The sequence below is a fragment of the Sus scrofa genome, chromosome 12 (assembly GCF_054392235.1).
Source record: "Sus scrofa isolate SSC_HxYL_T2T_F1_AM1 chromosome 12, Sscrofa_HxYL_maternal_Yorkshire_Landrace_v2.0, whole genome shotgun sequence".
Lineage (NCBI taxonomy): Eukaryota > Metazoa > Chordata > Mammalia > Artiodactyla > Suidae > Sus > Sus scrofa.
Window position 1 is genome coordinate 42976003 of NC_139394.1, and position 20996 is coordinate 42996998.

General features: G+C 44.8%; 1 protein-coding gene across 41 annotated transcripts in view; it reads right to left on the reverse strand.

Annotated features, from left to right (window-relative positions):
• Positions 1-20996, reverse strand: part of ACACA (acetyl-CoA carboxylase alpha) — a 293326-nt gene that overhangs the window by 29377 nt on the left and 242953 nt on the right. For all 41 annotated transcript variants that reach the window (XR_014820335.1, XR_014820333.1, XR_014820334.1 and 38 more), the window contains 5 exon segments: positions 13688-13831; positions 12497-12617; positions 9075-9171; positions 5620-5716; positions 4572-4707 (listed from right to left, as the gene is read on the reverse strand). Coding sequence is in view for 34 of the 41 variants with exons in the window: in XM_084982960.1 (XP_084839086.1) it covers positions 4572-4707; positions 5620-5716; positions 9075-9171; positions 12497-12617; positions 13688-13831 (595 nt within the window). In the remaining 7 variants the exon portion in view is untranslated.

Genomic DNA, 20996 nt, shown 5'->3' on the forward strand with positions numbered 1-20996 from the left:
TCACACCTAAGTGACCGGTGAGTAAACTGAAGCTTAACTAAATAAGTGGGTATGTGGCAGAGTTGAGACTTTGAACCCATATCATTTTGGTTCTCAAGTCTATGTTCTACTACTTCACTCCTTTTTTTTTCCTTTTTAGGGCTGCACCCACAGCATATGGAGGTTCCCAGGCTAGGGGTCAAATCAGAGCTGTAGCTGCCAGCCTACGCCACAGCCACTGCCACACCAGATCTGAGCCGCATCTATGACCTACACCACAGCTCACAGCAACACCGGATCTTTGACCCACTGAGCAAGGCCAGGCATTGAACTCGTGTCCTCCTGGATCCTAGTCAGGTTCATTACCACTTCGCTCTTAACTCATGTCTCTTACTGTGAGGAAAGAACATGAGGCTGAAGTAATCAGCTTTCCAGCATCTGATACGATGGTCGAGTCAAATAATAACCAGAAAAGAGACCTGAATACATGAATATTTATAAATTTTGCCTGGATTTTTGGTATGTTCTGAAATATCAGAAACTGTACTAGCAGTTCTGTGAAGGCCTTGGATCTGACTGCCAAACAACTATCTTCAGGCTCCAAGCCTGTGAGTAGAAAGGGGGTCAGGCTTCATTGAAGCTGGCCAGCTTGAGACAGAAAACAATGCCTCTGTCTAACCTGGAACACCAATACCCCACAATCCAGACCATGAAAACACTCAAAAAAGCAACAAAGGATATGAAAATGTGAATAAACACACAAACTCTACAACCAACACGCTGGTATTGAATCACAGCTGCCTCAAAGCACTTATTCTAAAAGGCAGACTGAAGTATTTGGCAACAATCTGACAAATTCAGGAGGAGACAGAGCGAAAGCACAGGCAAGGGTAGCAGGGGAAGAGGGATCCCCAAGGGTTCAGGCTAGGGGAATGTCTAGGGAATTGGAAAGCTGTGCATGTGCTGCCTGCTGATTCTCAGGCCCTGAGAAATGCAATGGGAATGGAAAATACTGATAGGTTCTTCCTCCGGGAGGCGGGAGCCTGAAGCCTTCTGAGCATTCTGAGCACAGCACATCTGCGTGAATGGGGATCACGCAGCCTCTCCAGTGTGTTCTCAGCACCCAGGCACCAACCCTGCCCAGGGCCTTCATTGTCACACAACATGGATCAACCGCGGCGGCCACATGTACCAAACAAGGGGGCAGCGTGGTAGGGGCTTCCACAGCATCCCACTCTCTCAAAACTGGAACAGATCATACTGGCTCGAGGCGAGATTATCTGTTAGAAGCGGAAGGTAAACACCAAGCATACGCAAGCCGCACACACGTAGTGCCTCTCATGAGTTCATTATGGCCGGCTGACGCTGTATTTCAGCATCCAAGTAATCAGAGACTTTAAAATAGACTTTCATTCCAGTTAAAGTTTTCAATAAATGTTTTTTTTATTGTTATTTATAACCTGTCCCAGGAAAAAATAATAAGTATAACATGAAAAGCCAACTGAGAGTGACCCTGTAGCACCAGCAGTGAGGCAGCTTAATATCACTGGGATTTGCATCCTATCAAGCTATTCATGCTGAGGCTGGGACCCTGGTGCTAATTTCTAGTAAATTTCACGCTTGATGTCTCCCTGTTGTGGGTCATTGCCGGTTCGTCTAAATAAACTGCTTCCAAATGGCTCTTCCATCTAAATATTCAGCCAGTTTTTATAATTTAATTTTGCATTATGCTGAATAGCCTTCCGGCCAGATAGAGCTCATTGGAAAAAAAGCACCAATACCATCTTGACATGCTTTTATTTATTTATTTATATTTTTACTGCTTGAATTAGACCTCCTAGGCCGACTAGTAAAGAGTTTTTTTTTTTCCTTCCACTAATGTCAATTTTCAGCATAGCAAGAGCTGTCTCTAATCTTTTCCTACTCATTACACACAATTTTGGAGTCATTTTACCCACAGTGCAGTCGGCTCCTGGCTGTGTGTTTGTGTGCACTGAGGGATGGCATAATTGTTTATTTTCCCTCCCTGCATAATCCCCAGCCAGTATTGAAACCAAAACTGCAAACATCTCCCCGAGGGATATGGAATGACTCTCGGCTTAGGTCCCTTTACATGAGATAATATGTAGGAAACATCCTGACCTGTATGTAAATATGAAAGGAGGGTGCACTTCCCTCCTCCTCTCCCACTGATCGCTCTTGCCCAAAGCTTATTTGTCTTAAGTGATGTGTAAAGGGATGCAGCAGCATCCAAATTCAGAAAACAGAGCTGGCCCTGCTCCATAGAAGACCAATAACTCATCTTTGATTAGGGATGGGGGCAGGGAGAGGGAAGTGGGGGGGTTACTATTTAATGGGTATAGACTTTATATCCTGGATGATGAAAAAGTCTTGAGGGTGGACAGTAGTGATGGTTACACAACACTGTGAATGTATTTAAAGCCGACGAATTGTACACTTACAAATGGTTAATATTATGCTATGTACATTTTACAATTTAACAAAACAAAACAAAATAAAACACAAGTCATTCTGAGCTCCTGCAGGTTCTTGTCACAATAGCCCCAAGGCAGAGAGGAGGTAGGCAGGACACTAACTTTTCTCAGGAACCTAGATAGTTTATTCTCGGAATAGTCTAGTAGATCTGGTTCTGGCCTCAACTGTGCTACAGAAAGTAAGATAGGTCTGTGTTCTCCTTTTTTAGCCAAATCATCTTGGGAAATTTACTTAACCTAAGTCTCAATTTATGTAAATTGTGGATAATCATATAACTTACCCCTTAGAGGTGCTTGTTGTGATGATTATGTGAGATAATGCATGTAAAATGGTTAGTGCTGATTCTGGGGAAAAGAGCTCAATGAGTCTTAATTGTTGTTGCTCTTATTGTTACAGGGCTAGCAGCCAACCTGGGCCTGAGCCAAAGTATGTATCAGGACACAAGCTTTCCCTTACAAATGCCGTATCTCAAACTTTTGAACTGTACATTTGTTAGGACAAAATAGCCAGACAATACATACTCCTACATAACGTCGGGGAGGATGAATTCGCAGGGGCTCGCAGAAGAGAGGTAGCTAAGGACATACATAGCAGGGCATTCTCTCCCACGTCCTAATGCAAATCTTATAGCTAAGGACTCTGGGATCAAGTGAAATCTGATGCTAAATGAACCTCATATACCTAAACGAAAGGGACTGCAGCCCCGCAGGACACTATCACCCGGCTCTGAACCCTGTGGTATTTTGTTTCTACTTCATACATCGTGGCTTTATCATTCTGCACAAGACATTCTTCTCGACTCCTTCGGGCAATGTCTGTTTCTGACTTATTTTCGTTTCCTCTGAAGTGGCAAACCAGCTTAGTTCCCTGCACCTAGGAACTCAATAAAAACTGTGGAGGATTGACTTGTTTAACCTATACTCTCAACATCTTATGGTATTTCCGCTGATTTAATATCTTGGTCAAAAAATAATTCACCTTGATGGTCTAAGAAAGACTACAAATGCTAATTTGCATGTATAGCCTGAGTCTCCCCAAAGAAAGGGTAAAATGTGGTAGTTCTCCAGTCAATACGGACAAAGGGGATCTTTTCAGCTAAAAATAAACAGAAACATTGCCCAGTCGCCTGCCTTTTGGCAGGGGTCTTTCTAGCAGGTAAGGGGACACTGTTGGCTTAAGGCTCTACTCTCTCCACACACAGTGCATAACCTATAAAAGGGGAGCTTCCTCAGGCTCTCCCTCCCTCAGAGCCAGAGATGCTCCTGCCGCAAGCTGCTTCTGAGTGCCTTACGGAGAGTTCATTCTTTCGCATTTTACATGCCCTACCCCTGCTCACCCTCTTTACTCCAGCACTACCAACTCCTCCCTCCATCTACTCCTCTCATCCATTCCAGAGAGCTCCCTGAGGAATGGAGCTGACGCAGCTCACCTATCCCCTCCTGGCACATAGCCTCTGGCCTCAGTGAGGCCCTGAACCTCTGGCCACTGGAGAGAGAGCGTGGCTACCCTGAGAAGGGGAGTGTGTTTCCTGAGGCTTTCCCCGAACCGCCCACCATGGCTCTGCCCACGGAGCATCCTCAGTAGGTGGCCGTTCTGACACAGGGCAGAGCCTTTATAAATGATTGTAAGTGCTGGAGCCACAGGCCCAGGGCTGTTGTTGGATAATAATAAAATATGTCACAAATTGCCACAAAGAGAATGTGTTCGTTCTCTTCTGGGGAAGGCTAATTTCAGGACCTGGCTGGGTCACTGCAGAGCAGTAAAGAGTAACACCAACAAAGAGTCTGCCCAGAAAAGCAGGACAGAGACCAGTAGAATCCTATCTCCCCAGGGCCGTCAGAAGAGTCCATCACTCACCTGCGAAAGCCAAGTCCACAGCAGCAGCCCACCTAGCTAACACTAGTAGATTGTGCTGAAATTTTGCAAGGGTTTGTAAAACATATTGAGTTTTCCCATTCAAGTTACAACTCAAGAAATATCTCAGAGGGAGCATAATCCTCCCAAAGCCTGGGGTGATGGGCTCTCAGGATACCCACAGGCTCTGCCCAATATAAACCCTCCCTCCCTCCAGCACAGCCCAGGGCCAGGTCAATCACCTTTCATCCCCCCGGAGAAGCCTCTCCAGTTGGCAAAGACCATTAGAGGCAGCCCTTCGCGGTTGAAGTCCTTGATGGCCTGATAGGTCTTAAACGCAGAGTCTGGAAACCAAACCTGGCCGGCCTGCTGGATTATCTATTGGGAAAAGCCAAAGAGGAAGACACTTAATGAGCAACAGTTCATTGAAGGGGAATCTCTATAAGAGAACAAGGCTTTACTGTCAAAAACTCAAAATCAGACTAAACAAAAACAGTTGTCCATCAGGAAGATCATCTTTGAAGTAAAAAAAAAAAAGAAAGAAAGAAAGAAAGGGCCCTGGCTCTTTGTGTTCAGTATCACTCCTTGTCTTGATTCCAGACCCCTCTTTGGTCCAAAGGGGGACCCTCACTGCTTCCAAGGGAAGAACCAAGCCTGAGGAGTGCTCGTTCTAGGATTCCCAGGACAACTGTAAGCAAACTGACGACACAACTCCAAGCAAGCCTCCTGGACCATCCGCATGAGCTCTCACCCCTGTGTTCACAGCTTCCTTGGCCTGTGCTTGGTCAAGGGCACTTGAGGTGTCCCTGCAGCAAACCCTCCTCTGCCCTCTCCCCCTCATTTTCTGGATCTTGTCAGGACAGCAAAACCTAATCCATCCTTTTAAAAAGGATGGGCTGTGGCTTTCATGTGTGGCATTAGGGCAGACCTGCTTCTGAATTCCAGGAGTAGCTCTTCGGTGTGTGACTTGAGAGACCCGGGGACCAAGGAGCCCCCCAGTGTCATCTCAGTTGCCTTTCTGTAATACCACATACCCGATAAAAGGGGACTGTTTCCTAGCCATCAACGAGACCGCTGGAAAGGCCCATTTAATTTTTCAGGCAGAATTTAGCCTGCAGTCCATTGAGAGTCATCTTAAAAGCGAGCACATGATGGTTGGAAATCACTCAAGGCTGCTGGCTGCCCTTTCCTCTAAGGCTGGTGGTCTGCCACGCTCCCAGTACCTCCACGGCTCTGCAGAGGGGGGATGCAGCCCCAAGCACAGGGCTCAGGGGGCTCCAGGTGACCTACCTTGGCTTCAGAATCCAGGTTTGCAGGATCAGCTGGGATACTTAGTTCCACTGTGCGGGTTTCTACGGCAACTACTCCCACGGGTATTCCTCCTAGCCTGATAAAAAATGAGCTGCGTGAGAACCCAAGGGATGTCAACAGTACTGCTAGTCATTTATTTTCCAATCCCACATCAAGACACGGGTGGAGGGGGAAGTGCAAACAAATAGAGAGTCAGAGGAAATGTGACCCTTCCGGGGGTAAAACATTACTCTGCAGATTCGGTAAATATGGTGAATTTGGTAAATATGGACGGAAACTGGCCTCAGACTCACTCCTATTCCCCACCACAGGATAAATTCAAACGAAGGGTTGTACCAGGGGAGCCTCTGCATTTAGACCAATAGCCTAGTATGTGTGTGAGATCTTGCGTACACACACACACAACCATCATTGTGGTTGCCAAGTGAAATCTCTCAGTTCACCTCACAGCATGTCTGTGGTGAGGACGGAAGGGACTGGTTTGAAAGGCAGTAGGAACCTGAAACGTCATTGCTGGGACAGAGCTGTAACTTTCTAGGAAGGACTCATAATGTGGATCCATGAGATGTGAGGGTACAAGCACGCTCACTACTGGGAGTGCACGGGTGTGTCAACATGTGGTTAAACAACCCCTTAACTTTCTCCTCCGTCGGAAAAGAGCACTGGGACAGGGAGACCTTCGGAAGTGATTCTGGAGGAACTAGTGATCTATACTGGGAGGCTCTAATTAGTGTACATACTCCGTTAATTTAAAAGACTGTTCAAGAACTCAAAGGCTCTGCATCTGCACCCATGACACCCTCCCAAACCTGGTCCTCATAAAGGTTTCCTAGTAAAAACCAGGAAGAGGATAAGAAGGTGAGTGTGAGCGAGCCTGCAAGGGACAGGGTGAGTCAGTCACTCTTCACCTCCTCAGCGGCACCCACTGGAATGGGTGACCGTCTCTCATTCCCCAGAGCATCTCCCTAACAAACTTTTCCATGAAGGATGGCTTTGGTTGTTACACTGGGTACTGGAAATGGATTCCTGTTATCACCAAAGGTCTGACGGGGGTCTGAGTGGGGACCACCCAGCCCCCAGTCACTTGCCTGCACTGAATCAGAATCAAAAGCCCTCTAGACAACCAGACAACGAGCAGAAGGTACACAGGAGGGTTTAGAAATATTTCTGTTCACAATGATTAACAATCCAACTGGAAACTTGTAATTGCAAAAGCCACCCTAAATCGGTAACTTATAACTTATATATTAGGGCCCATGTGACCTAATAAAGAACATCTTTATCCGATTATTACAGTTATTTATTGAACTTGAAAACAGCTCAGAACAACTTCTGTTTTCTATTATACTTCATATAAATTTTATCAGGCTAGCACATGAAGATGCTACATCTTGTTTTATAGTGTGTCCCTGGACAAGGTGCCATGGAATAATAAAAGACAATTTACAGCCAATAGCACACATATTCCAAACATACATACCAAAGATGAGTTTTGGCAGCACTTACAGTAACAATCCCAGAAGAATACATTTATATTTATTTCTTGAAATGCCATTGCTTTTGAAAGAAGCTAGCTCCATTTGTGTTTTATATACTTGTGAGTGTATGGAGTAAGAAGCCCAGAACTCATCAGATGGAAAGAAAGAAAGAAGTCAGAGTTGAGTGTTGCAATAAACAATGGCAGGGCTAACCAAAGCCAAGCTGGACGGATCCTGCTCCCAGAACAGTCCCTCGTCTTCCAATCATAAGTGTAAAGCGTTATTCTCTTATTTCCCATGGGAGGATCTTAAAGACCTTAACAAAGGTTTGGCTTTCTGAGACTGAAAATCAGTCACTTTTTTTTTTTTTTTTAAACAGATGGGAAAACTGAAGCAGAATAAATGAGAAACACTTTCTCAAAAAAGTTGGTCCTGGTGACCTGTGAAGACTATAGCAAACCCACAGGTCCTGGTTCAGGGGGCGGGGGTGTTCTCTCTCTTGCGCAGCCCCCACCTCCACCTTCCCAGGGGGAATTCTGCCAAGCACAAAGAACAATCCTCACTGACTCAGAAGCCCGTGACGAGGCAAAACCCCTGAGATGCCAGAGGGAACAGGGGCTAGTCCCTGGGAGTCTCAGTCAGGGCTGACTACAGGCTGACTCTTATTCACGGCCACCGTGAAAGGTCCCGCCTGTGGGGTTTCCCATCTGATGGCTCCTTGTCACCGGTAGCATGGGGCGTGCTGACCTGCCAGACGAAGAGAACCACAGAGCCTAGAATTATTTTCAAGGCTGGATTCTAAATCTCAACCCAATGTGGCGTGTTTGAGAATCTTGAGCAGGTGCCACTTTTCCCTGAGATAAGGGAGACGGATTGCCCCCTGGAGGAAGGGGAGCCCCAGATGGGGGTTCCCAGGGCGGCGTGTGTCTGCAATGCAGAGCCAGATTGAGATCAGCCTTGGCAGGTGCTCGTTACAGCGGGCGCAGCAGATTATTTCGTGCAGAGCCCGCTGTTGAGTGAAGCACTTCTTAGAGTGGGTATTAAAATTTAATAGAAACTTCAATTTCCCACTTGAAAAATAGAGGTATCCCTGCAACCTATCCTGGCTTATTTCACTCACTCCTGTTTCAGGGTAACTTTTTTTTTCTTTGCAATTCAAATCTGATGATAAGCCGGTATGGTGCATTTATGACTTAAATAATCTTTTTGTGTGTGTATCTTTTTGCCATTTCTTGGGCCACTCCTGCGGTACATGGAGGTTCCCAGGCTAGGGATCTAATCAGAGCTGTAGCTGCCAGGCTACGCCAGACCCACAGCAATGCAGGATCCAAGCCGCGTCTGCGACCTACACCCCAGCTCACGGCAACGCTGGATCCTTAACCTACTGAGCAAGGCCAGGGATCAAACCCGCAACGTCATGGTTCCTCGTCGGATTCATTAACCACTGCACCACCACAGAAACTCCATGACTTAAATAATCTTTATGCCATGAAGAAACTTCTTCCCAGTTACAGAGAACTTTTGGGTGGGTGGGTTACCTAGAGAAGGAGGTGAGTCTGATCCACTTGGCACCTACTGCTGAAAGAAATTGGTCTCTGGGGGGTAGAGAGGGTGACTGGTGAGCTGTAGCTATTGCGGTTGGGCGTTACAGCCCCCAAAGAGCTTCTCTCTCAGAATCGTGAAAAGGAGATGCTGCCAAAATCAGATTTCAGGTTAAATGTGTCATTGGAGTGACCACTGGGAACCAGTGATCTAGTTATGCCGCCTCGGGCATGGCTGTAATCCAGTATTCTGAGAAAGTTTAGATAAAGCGAGCATTATTGGTAAAAAAACAAACAAACAAAACCATCAGAAAAACAAAACACCCCTAACTAAACAACCTATATAGCCATTTCTTCTCTTGTTTTTAGTTGGGAGGGGAAAAAAAGGTTCCAAAACAAAAGAGCTCTTACTTACCTAGCTCTGCCGACCACCACGGTCTGCGCCCAGGGTTGCATGATCTCTGAGAAAGAGCCATAGTCAAAAAATCCACTCAACCACTGACCTTTCTGGGCTACGGAAGGGAAAGAAAGAAAGCAGACAATCAAGTTGGTCAATTCACCAAAAATACACTGGAACTGGCAAACTGAAGGCTGGATTGGGGGGATTATTTGGGGGAGTTTGTTTTTGTTTCTAACCGTATTGTAATAGATGGAAACATTCATCTGAATGTTCATCTGCCTTCAGACCTCATCTCCTATTTCATTTGCTAGTCTGAATAAAAAGAATCATTTATCAGCAAAAGCATCATTTATTGTTAAACGATGGGGTTCAGCTAGCAGAGAGGGTTTGCAGGCTTTTAAATAAATAATCTGGCTTTTTTCAAAACACCACAAACATTTGTCAAAAGGCAGCCAAGTCATTAAAGATGTTTTCAAAATATCTATTTCTAGTTTAAAACTTAGCTTACAATTTTGTTTGATTCCACTGATTTTCTTTTAATGGAAAGGTGAAGACAGCCAAATGATAAATATTAATGATCAGATGAAGACCCAAATTTGGGGAAAAGAAGAGGGACTCAGCCTCTCTGCTAGAAAAGCAGTAAGACACATCTGCTTTATTTACTGCTAACAAAGTGTCATCTTACTAGAAGAAAGGGCCAAGCCGCTTATGCTCTTGACAGGTATTGAAAATATAATGATTCAGATGCACACACTTGATGTCATTAACTTCCCTTGCACCCAGAATTTCCTTCACCGGCAAGGTACATAACTTTCAACACCTTAGTTTAAACAAAAAAAAAAAAAAAAAAAAAAACTTGTTCCACAGGTATCCATGTTTGACCATGGCCCCATAAAAGCTTCTGCAAATAACTGTTTCCTAGCTTGCCCTCTCGGCTCACGGTTTCTCAGTGAATCTTCTAATTTGAACGTGGCCCTCCGCCCCCTAAAAACCCCAGTCCAAAACCAATTAAAAGTGGAGATCCAAGCAAGCTAACCTCTGCTGACTTAACCAGGATGGAGAGTGTTTTATCAAGACTAAACTTGTAATTACTGTGTTCTACATTCCTTGCCTCTATGGCCCCGGTGTAAAATGTGATCATCCATTTCAAAATTATCTCTCGATCATGAGCCTAAAGCTGATCGTTTAGATTCTGGTCTCGTGTTGGGCGTCAGTTTGAAGAATATCACGGTACTATCTCTTCTAATAAATGACTTTAACTTTTCACCTAGAAGATATCTGCTTTAACTTATCACAGGGAATCATCTGCTTTCTTTAACGCTTCCACTAAATTAAAATCTGAAGTCACTCGATTTGGGAGCGAGTGTTAGCTGCACAGAGACAGCAGGATGAATTGCTAGCGCATCGATGAAAAAATATTATCCAAAACCCAGAAAACTTAGTTTATCACAAATTCATTTTATTCTGTGGATCTCATTAATAACAGCCAGGATAATGCCCACCTACACACAACACACACACAACCTGTTCACCCCGTGACAGAGGGCTCAAATTTTGATGAAGGTTCTAAACCAACTTTTAAGTGCATCAGGATATTGAAATTTTAACTTGGATCATTTTATGGTTCTTACTTCAGTAATAATGATTTGCAACTACAGAATTCATTTCAAAATGGAAAGCTATAAATCCATCAATGTTGACTGAGGGAGGGGGGTAACTGGTGGGCTATGGCTATTGTAGGTGGGCTTTACTGGACCTGCAAAGAGCAGGTCAGGTTCAGTTCAGGTGCAGAACTCAGAAGCCAGCTACATGGCTCCCCGTAATTCCCAGGAGACCATTTATTAAGTCTTGATCTGAATTCTTCCAGAAAAAGTCCTGGATTTTAAGGCTGATGGGTATCTTCGGTTCATAGCTCTTATCATAAATCTTGGTATTAAAAACATGAGAGATAAGGAGAAGATCACTATGGTGATATTTTGGGCCTTGTAAGAGAAACAATTCAGTTTTACTAAGAATAACAAAAAAAGGCATTAAGGACAACAGGTAACATTTTAAAATTAAAATCAACCCTCCTCTGGTGATTTTTCTACCCTATCTATCGTTAGGCTTCAGATTAAGCCCAACTCCAAAATATTAGCTGTGTGACCTTGCACAAATCACTTAACTTCTCTGAGCTTATAAAATGGTGATCTCTTTTTATCTCTGAGAAGCAGTAAGCCCAAATATGATAGCATATAAGGCAGTGCTTTATAGTCCCACCTGACTTGGCGGGCACCCACAAAGGTTTACTAAGTCTTCCTTAGGAAGACCTCTTTCTCTTTCAACAAAATCACAATGACTCTTAAATTTAATGGATTATTTTTTGCATTCCATTCTTACTTTGGATATAACCTTTTGGCGGAGGGAGGGGAGAGTTGGGATAAAAGTGCAAAAAAGAACACACACACACTTTCTCAAAAAGACTGAAAAAACAGATTCAAATTGTAGCAGGGAGATTGGGGGCTTCACGAAAGAACCTCCTGTTAAATAAGGATTGTTAAAATTGGCAAAATGGACTGACAGACAAGAATGAACATTTGCCTCAGCTCTCATTTTCCCATTTTGGGGGGTTTTGTTTTGTTGTTGTTTTTGGCCACGCCCATGGCATGAAGTTGCTGAGTCAGAGACTGAACCTGTATCAGGGCAGCAACCTGAGCTGCTGTAGTGACAATGCCAGATCCTTAATCTGCTGTGGCACAAGAGAACTCCCTATTTTGGTTTTTTAGGTTTGATAAAATCAGCTTCAAGACAGGGGCACATATGAGATAAACACAGAAGAAGGGCTTGTTCTCACTTGACAGAGCTATCAAATTACAAGTTCTGGACAATCTCTGCATGAATAAAAGATCTTACCAAGTAATCTTACATTAATAACTAAAGCATAAGTCAATAATATTACCAAAATCTTAAGAGCAGAAGGGTGCGTGCAGGGTGGGTGTCCAGCAACAGCCTGCTGGGAAGAGTGCAGTCACCTGCACCAAAATGTCTCAAAGGCCTTTCCTAAAACAGATGTGATTAATCTCCATTTATAGAGACTAGATGGCTGAAGATTCTGGTCCTATAATTCTATGCCTTTATGGCTTATATTTAACCGCTGTAAAGTCCTTGAGTCCACTAAGTAATAAGTGCTCTAATAACAGAACAGAGAGAAGAGATGTATTAGAGACCGCAGGGCTTAGGACTCAGCGGCTGATTTGTAAACTTCATTTCATTCATTTCTCCTTTGTTTCTGAAGGATTTTCTACCTTTTCTTCAGAGAGCTATTTCCCTTGTCCCCAGGTACCTTAGTGGCTCTGTTTTCTTTGCCATACACTGTGGTGCAGGAATTGGTTAGCAAGTGAAAGGAAGAATGAAAGCCGGAGAGCCAGGGTACCACAGAGCCTCAAACATATACATACTTGGGTGAGCACGGCCTGCCAGCATCCATCGAGGATCATACGGAGCCTTCGTGGGAACAAACTCGATGACTCTGTCTATAGGATCCTTAGAATTCAAGAGAGGAACTGAACTGCATACGCTCTAAAAGGAGGTTGGGAGGGAAAGAGCACAGTCATCAGTGAATAACTCCAACCCAGCATCAATCGTTAGAGACAAATACAGCAGGGCTCACATCTGGGATAACACTCATTAGTCCCAGCCATCAGCTGGAAGCACCTCAACTGCGTGCCAAGCCTGAGGCAGCTCTCAAGTTTCACGTGGGAGCCTGGCACAAAGTGGTGCGTTCTGACCCTTGATTCCAGGGTGCCCAGGCTTTCTGGGAGGCTCCCCAGAGGGATGGCTACCTATTTCAGAGGAGAAGGTCCACAGTGGAGAAGGAGCCTTAAAATGCTGGGATTCTACTGCACAGCACAGGGAACTATATCCAGTCTCTTGGGATGAACCACGATGGAGGATAATATAAGAAAGAGGATCTATACACACACACACACACACAAACACACACACACACATATATACATATACATATACATATACATGTATGTATGACTGGGTCACTTTGTTGTACAGCAGAAATTGGCCCAACAATTGTAAATGAGTTATACTTTAATAATTAAAAAACAAACACAAAACAGAAAAAAATATGCTGGGACATGAAGGCTATTGTGGCTGGAAATCATCAGAAAGGGGCCTAACTGGAATTCCTGTTGTGGCTCAGTAGGTAAGGAACCTGATTAGTATCCATGAGGACTCGGGTTCAATCCTTGGGTTAAAGATCTGGTGTTGCCGTGAGCTGAGGTGTAGGTTGCAGACATGGCTTGGATCTGGCGTGGCTGTGGTCGCAACTACAGCTCCCATTGGACTCCCAACCTGGGAATGTCCATATGCCCCAGGTGTGGCCTTAAAGAGAGAGAGACAAAGAAAAGAAAAGAAGGAAGGAAGGAAGGAAAAGGAAAGGAAAGGAAATAAAAGGGGCCTAACCAATGAAATCCAAAGGTGTCTTAAACAGGCAAAAGATGGCTTTAAGGAAAAAAAAAAGAAATCAACGGTTTTCAGAGAACTTTTTGTCACAAATTCCTCTACCACAAAGAAGTGCAGGGGCAGAAAGGCGGGGTCCTATGGGCTCTGTCGTGTCGGGAGGACGGGCTCACCTTGGGCATGTAAGACAGCCAGTGCAGGACAGTGAACACCCCTTCAAAGTCATCACAGACGGTGCTGTGGGTGACCCCATTGTTGTGCATGATCTGGATGCCCCCAAGCTGGTTATTGGAGGTGTACACCTCCCTCCCGAGAACCTGGAGAAACAAGCAAGAGAAAAGACATTCGTTCAGGCAGAAATAAAGGCCAAGTCTATTTCGTAGTTCCCACTAAAATGGATTCTTTCCTCCATGACACAGAGCTGCTAGCCTCCGTGGGATGTGTTGAAGGATTATCTGGACCTTTTATCCCCAAAAGAAAATTTAGAAAACAAAAAAGGCTTTTAAACAATCATCACATATTCAGTTGCAATTTAAACACCAGCAAGCCGCTCTCTCTCCACTAGCTGCCACAGATACACGTGGCATACTTGACTCTGAGCTGAAACCACAGTGGTGAGTGAAGCTGGGACCCTGAGACACAGGCTACGTCATCGTCTGCAGGCCTGGCGGGGGTGCTGCGTGTACGGACAAAGGAGGGAACGCACCTGTCTTGTGACAATCTCAAGGGACAAGTCTCAGTTAAAGAAACACTGTGAGGTTTGAGCTCCTTGTTTCTTTAAGGGTTACTTTTCCCCTTTACCTTTGATTTTTAGAGCAAAATCCTGAAGCAATTCATGATACATACATGCACCTTTGAAGCTAAAGCCCTCTTTGTGTGCTGGGTGCTGGGGCAGTGATTTCTACCCAAGCCCACCTCTCCTGTGTCCTTCCCTCCCAGGGTTCCAGGGGATTCAGGATTCCCTGGCGTATCTACTGGAGGAGTTTAAGCCTCGTGAGGTTGAAGGGCGCCTGCTATTGGAGACCATAAAGTTTCCTTTAAAAAGAAAAAAAGGAAGAAAAAAATATCCTTCGACTTGAAAATTGTAGGGTTTCTTTTTCCCTTGAAGATTGCTTAATAATTTCTTTCGGGGAGGGAGGTTTTCTGACCCAGCAGATGGAAGCTGGGCAGCCTGATCAGTGACTATTGCAAACTGCTGAGTGTGTGGTAATTGCCAGTCATCTCTGGCAGCCCTGGAGAGCTCTAAACAGCTGCGGAGCGCTTACTGTATTTTACCTTTTCTTTTCCCTTTCCCTCCTCCTTTAGAGAATAACCACAACACAGAATTTCTTCCGCGCTAAGTTTATTCATTTCAGTCTCTCGGGGGAACCTAATAAATGAAAGACGAGCCAGTTCCACCTGTGTGTTCCCCTTTAGCCCCTTCTTGTTAGGAGCTGTGAGAGGTTCCTCTGCCTCACGACCTCCAAAGGCCAAGGAAGGTGGTGACCAAAGCGATGGCCTCAGGGTGACCCAGCTGGCCTGGGTTCCATTTAACTTCGGCCAGGAAGGGCGGCAGAGACCCCTCTGAAAGGCCTATGGGAAGCCAAACTGCTCTCAGATTACTGCTTTCCTTGCTAAGGAAGAAGCAGAGGACAAGCCTTTGCAGGCAGCCCTGAGCTGAGCAGCACGCCGGCAGCTCGTTTGAGGGAGCCCCCGCAACACGGGAGACCGTACCTGACCAGTGGGCTCCCACCCGCCCCTCGGTCTGTCCTTAATCTCAGCCCAGGCACCGCGGCTCTTTTCTCATTCTCCTGCTGTCTCTTTCCATTTGCCCTCTCCCTGACGGATACACTGATCTCTCGGTCACTAGGCTTTCTGCTCCACTGAGTCCATATTACTAATAACACCTCCGCCACGGCCAGTTTACCTCATGAAGGCAGGAGCACATCATTACAAAATAAACTCATAACTTTGACATTCTAGCAAATACACGCCGTTTGTTATTTTTATGGCTTTAGTCTTTCTAACAGGCAGAGGGCATTACATACCTGTTTCATTTCTATCTTTAAATGTGTGCATACATGCACACTCGCACATGCGTCGGGAAACAATACGAAAAACCAACCCCAAACAAACGTTCACAGCAGTCAGATGGGGGGGGGCTGGCAGAGGCAGAAACCCTGTCACTCAGGGAGGCCATGCTCTGCTCTGGCTCCGGTTTTATGGACGTCATAAACCCGATGGCCCACAACTGGTCCTTCTGGGACAGACTGCCTCTCTGCCAGAAGTCATTCCGTATGATCAGCAGTATTCTTAATTATTAAAATAAAATTGGAAAGGGGAAAAAGAAATAAAAAGGAGACACAGCACTGACCCTGAATATCTGACACTATGTCAGGAGCCAAGAACTCCTTGCTGCCTCAAAGCAAGGGCTGGGTTATTTTCTACTCAGAAACGCTGTTTTCTTTCCCATGATACATCTCCAGTACTTGACCATGTCCGACCACTCAGAAGCCCACACCTCTCTGGAATCAGTACTGGACCTGCGAAGGAGCCACCTCAGAAAAAGGACTGCTCAGCTGTTCAAATGCACCTTCCCGGGCTGTCTCTGCCCCTCATTTCAGAGGGGGAGACAGAGGCTGCCTCCTCTGCCCATGTCACCCCACATTCTTACAAACTCACAAGAGACCGAAGGAGCCCAAGTTTAATAACTTAGCATTCCCTTCCCTTTACTCGTGGAAACTCAGGTTCTGCTGCATTGGCGTTGTTCTGAAAAGGCAGCCTCTCTCTCCATTTCTTCTCCTCTGGGTTCAGAAAGAAACCCAGGTTTTACCACAACTGAGAACATTACCCTGGGCTAAAGAAATGATTGTTGTGTGTAAGATTCACTTAATTAGGGAATTCAAGATAAAAATTATAGGACAGAGGAACAGAGTATCCGAAGTGCTCTCTCTGATGAGCCTTCTCACAGGAGGTTTGGGGGGGGGAGGGGGGGAAGGACATTCAAAAGTGAAACCTGCTTCACTCACCACGAACAGACGCTAACAATCACAGCTACTCAACAGCCGGTGAAGACAAGGCAGGGGCCTCCAGCTCATCTTCAGTGACTGTGTGTTTGGAGCACGCACCAGGAAAATGAGGGTGCACACAATAGCTCCTGATTTATAGGGGTTGTTGCTGACTCAAGTGGTTTTAATGATTTTAGACTACTTCACAACAAAAGCTCCAACTGCAGAAGCAGACTCTGGGTGAGGACAAAAATCCATCCTGCCTAATTCTGAAATGATCCTGTTGGGCCAGTTAAGTGAACTCTGATGAGCATCTAGGATTGCAAAGAAAAGAACCCACATAGACAGAACCATTGTTTTCTTCTTCAATCTGCTGCTCTATCAACCTTCTACAGAAAAACCTGGGGGAAACAACCCTCATCGAGATAACATTTTTGTGAGCTTCCTTCATCAGCTTCCCCCTGCCCCCACCCCTGCAACTTGGACATATGCATTCTTTATTTTCTTTTTTCCTTTTTTTTGGTCTTTTTGCCTTTTCTAGGGCCGCTCCCATAGCATATGGAGGTTCCCAGGCTAGGGGTCTAATCAAAGCTGTAGCGCCAGCCTATGCCACAGACACAGCAACATAGGATTTGAGCCATGTCTGCAACCTACACCACAGCTCACGTCAACACCGGATCCTTAACCCACTGAGCAAGGCCAGGGATCGAACCTGCAACCTCATGGTTCCTAGTAGGATTCGTTAACCACTGCACCATGATGGGAACTCCCATACGCATTCTTATATGAATCAAGTTGCCATGCTCCCTTTCTGAAATTATTCTTCCCACATTTTATACTGCATAATACGAACTTTATCTGCCCAATGAGCATCAACAACCATTTAAACATAGGAACCATTCAAACAGAGGTGACTCTCCCGAGGCCCCACTTTGCTGCCTGCCCCCCCAGGTCTAAGTGGAGAGGGAGCACCATGAAATACCAGGAACAGGGACCATCTCCGGGGCCTCTGCTGAAGCGTGCCCATGCCAACAGAGCTAAGGGCTGAGTCTGAAGGAAGGTGTTCACCCACCCTCCATGTGAACTTAAGCCTCATCTAGCACTCATTCATTACCGCTGGCAGGCCTGGGAATTAAGGGCACCACATAAAGCCAGTGATTAGCAGAACACAATTGTGAGAAGTTCCACAAAAGATGCTATACCGCCTTTAGGAATTCTGAGATACACAGGAGTCCAAATGAATGTAGTCATAGGTACACGCGAAGGCCTCTGCTGCTGTGGCTGCTTATCTAGAGACACTGCAGACAGCTCAGGTTTACCATAGCTGACAGGCAATGAAAACAGTCTAATATACCGCCTGCTCTCGCCCTTAAATCCCTTTTTGGAGATCAAGATAAATACGTTCTTCCCTTCCCCAGTGCTCTAGACGTTTGACTGAAGTGGCACAGCATTGTGAGGTTTGCGCAAATGAAATCACTGTGTAAGACTGCATGAGTGTAGTATTTACTTGTCAGGATGTTTGTCACCACACGGGCATTGAGATTTCCAAGTTTCAGAGATGCAACGTGGCGCAATTTTTTCAAAAATTTGCTTTTGTCCTGATATATACAGTTTGTTGGCGGCCCTCAGATTTATAAGCAAATATTTGCAATCATGCGCTAGAGATGTGAAAAATGATGCACATCGATGTAATAAAAAATGAGATCGACTGCCGCTTTCCCCCATTTAGCCAACCTTCCCCCCATTTAGCCAACCTTCCCCCCGTTAAAACAATCCTGGTGGGTCAGGGCAATCTAGTTAAAGAAGCAGGGTGTACGAAAGTCCTCCTGCATCTAAGAATTAAGCGACGCAAGCTGTGTCTTTGCTGCAATCCTCCTTCTCATTAGGATATTTCCATTCTCAAGAGAATTGGAGGAGGGGTTCTGTAAATTTCCTGAGTGTCATCACCAGGCTTCATGCATGATTCTAGATATTAAAGTCACTCTAGGACCTGTCAGGATATTGACAAAGGTTTGGCTAAGGCATAAAGAGAGAGAGGAGAAAAAGTAGGAACAGGGAAGAGGTGTTAAAACTGGGACAAAAGAAAGGAGGAAGGAGGAGAGAGAGGAAAAGGGAGGGGGAGAGACTGGTGAGAAAAGAGGAAGGGCAAGGAAAAAATGCAATAGCTCATCTACTCAAGCTGCTAACACCCTCCTCCCTGACCTGAGAGGACTACATTTTTAAAAGCTGACAAGTAATTCAATCTCCAATTAACAATTTTAAGTGGTGCAGCACATATTACAGTGTAAATGTTTCTCCAGGAATATATCCAAGGGTGAATGGAATTAAATCTCCAGGGAGACAGGACCAGTGCCTCTGAGACCAAGAATATTTTGGAGGTTCCAAAACACAAGGTCTTAAGACACAGACACAGGGTTCTAAGTTCCTCTCCTCCCTTTACTGCCATTATTGTCACCAGCAAGCTGGAGCTCGTTGGCAGCTGGCAGGCTAGGGTTGGGGGTAGGCAAGGGGCACAGTGACACACAACGGGCCCAGGATGGGAAACCTCTGACTTGAGCCACGGTTGGATTCAACACCATTCACCGCAAGACTAAGCAGCAAAATTATAAAGTGATCAGGTTTGCTGATGGATAAACTGGAGTACAGGGACTGTGCCACCCATGGAGAAAAGGTATTTAGCCAAAAAGAAACTGAGATACAGGCCAGAAATGACGCTGGGAAAATCTCTGCAGCTGAGCTGGACAGCAAACAGAGGAATGAGTTAGTCGGCAGGAGGATGATAAGCGTTTGAAGATGGACTGGGTGAGGAACGGAGACTTATTTTGAACGTTATTGGGGTAGAGAAAAGAACCACAGGACAGTTTACTTGTCAAATGTATGAGAAAAGGCATAGGTTTCCAGAGTGAAAACTGATGCCAAATGAAATCACTCATCACAGGGAACTATCAATTGCTCATTTAGCTGCAGACTTGAGTATACTGACAATAGATTACTTCCTAATAGAGAAAAAATTTTAAAGTCTAGTCTATTGCGGCATAATTCACATATAGTAAAATTATCTATTCTAGGTGTCCAATTCTATGAAATCTGATATTATATAGTCATGTGATCACCATCACAATCACCCTCAAAGTTTTCATCAGCCCCACAGGTATTCTCATTTCCTCTGTATTCGATTCTGTCTCCCACTCAACAACGCTGCCTTTTCTAGAATGTTATATAAATGGAAACCTTCTGAATCTAATTTCTTTCAGCCAGCATAAGGCAGCTGAGATTCATTTGTACTGAGGGAGGCGGCAGTAGCTCCTTTTTCACTGCAGAGTCGTATTCCATTTTGTGGAAATACCACATCTTGTCCATCTGGTTGCCTGTGAACGGACATTTGGGTGGTTTCCAGTTTTGGCCAATTAGGAATAAAGCTAAAGCAAACATTCACGCACAGGTTTTTGTATGGATAGATATGTTCATTTCCGTTGAGTAAACACCTAGTAGTAGGACTGCTAGGTTGTACGGTAAGTGTGTAACTATTTTTTTTAAAAAAGGTGAACTTTTTCAAAGTGGCATTCCCACCAACACACAGGAGACCTCCAGTTGTTTTGCATCCTCACCAATACTTAGTATTTTGAGATTAAACATTTTTATTTTAGTGGTGTCTAAGTCCCTGTTTTTCCAGTCACCTCCCAGTGGTTTTTCTGAATAGGATATGGGAAGGTATGTGGGTACTGGAAGGCAGATGCCTGTGTAACTGTCTGCCTGTGCCCACCAGTGGCGAGACACAGAGTTCACTGCCTGCTGGGACCTGGCTTCTTGGGAGTACACTGACTATTCATCTCTACAGCCCCTCTGTTTGTATTTTCTCGTTTACATCGGGTGGGCAGAACTTTAATTTTTCCCCTTAGAACACATGAAAAGCCTGTTATTGTCTTACCTAAATGTTAAGCTCCATGAAAGCAGGAATCATCTTTGTATGCCCACAGCATAAGAAGAGAAATTCACACACAACAGGCATGCAGTAAACACAGGTGAAATGCCCTAATTCTCACTGCTCTATAAAAACTCAGCTCTGATTTGTATTTTTAGCAAGCTGAACCACTAGAAGCAAAAGAAGTCTTTCCTGTTAGTGTTATAGCGTGTAGCATCTTCCTTAACCAAAGCGAGTGGTTCAATTTTCCTCCCCCTTTAGTTCTCCCCAGTGTAGACACTGGGTTTGTCTTTCAAAATTCCTTACCTGGGCTAGAATTAAGCTAGTAACTCTATATACTATAAAGTCATATTATATTAGGGTTGCTCTACTGAGCTGCATAAACCTGTTTTACCTGTTGAGAAAAGGCAATATTTTATCAAAGGGTTAGATAGAAAATGAAGATACCCAAAACTTGATTACATGTTCCAATGGACTTGATTTCTCACATTTATATCTCATGCTGTTGGTTAAATTTCAGTGTGCTTCTTTTCTTAATAAATACTGATCTCTCCTATGTGCACATATTTTAAA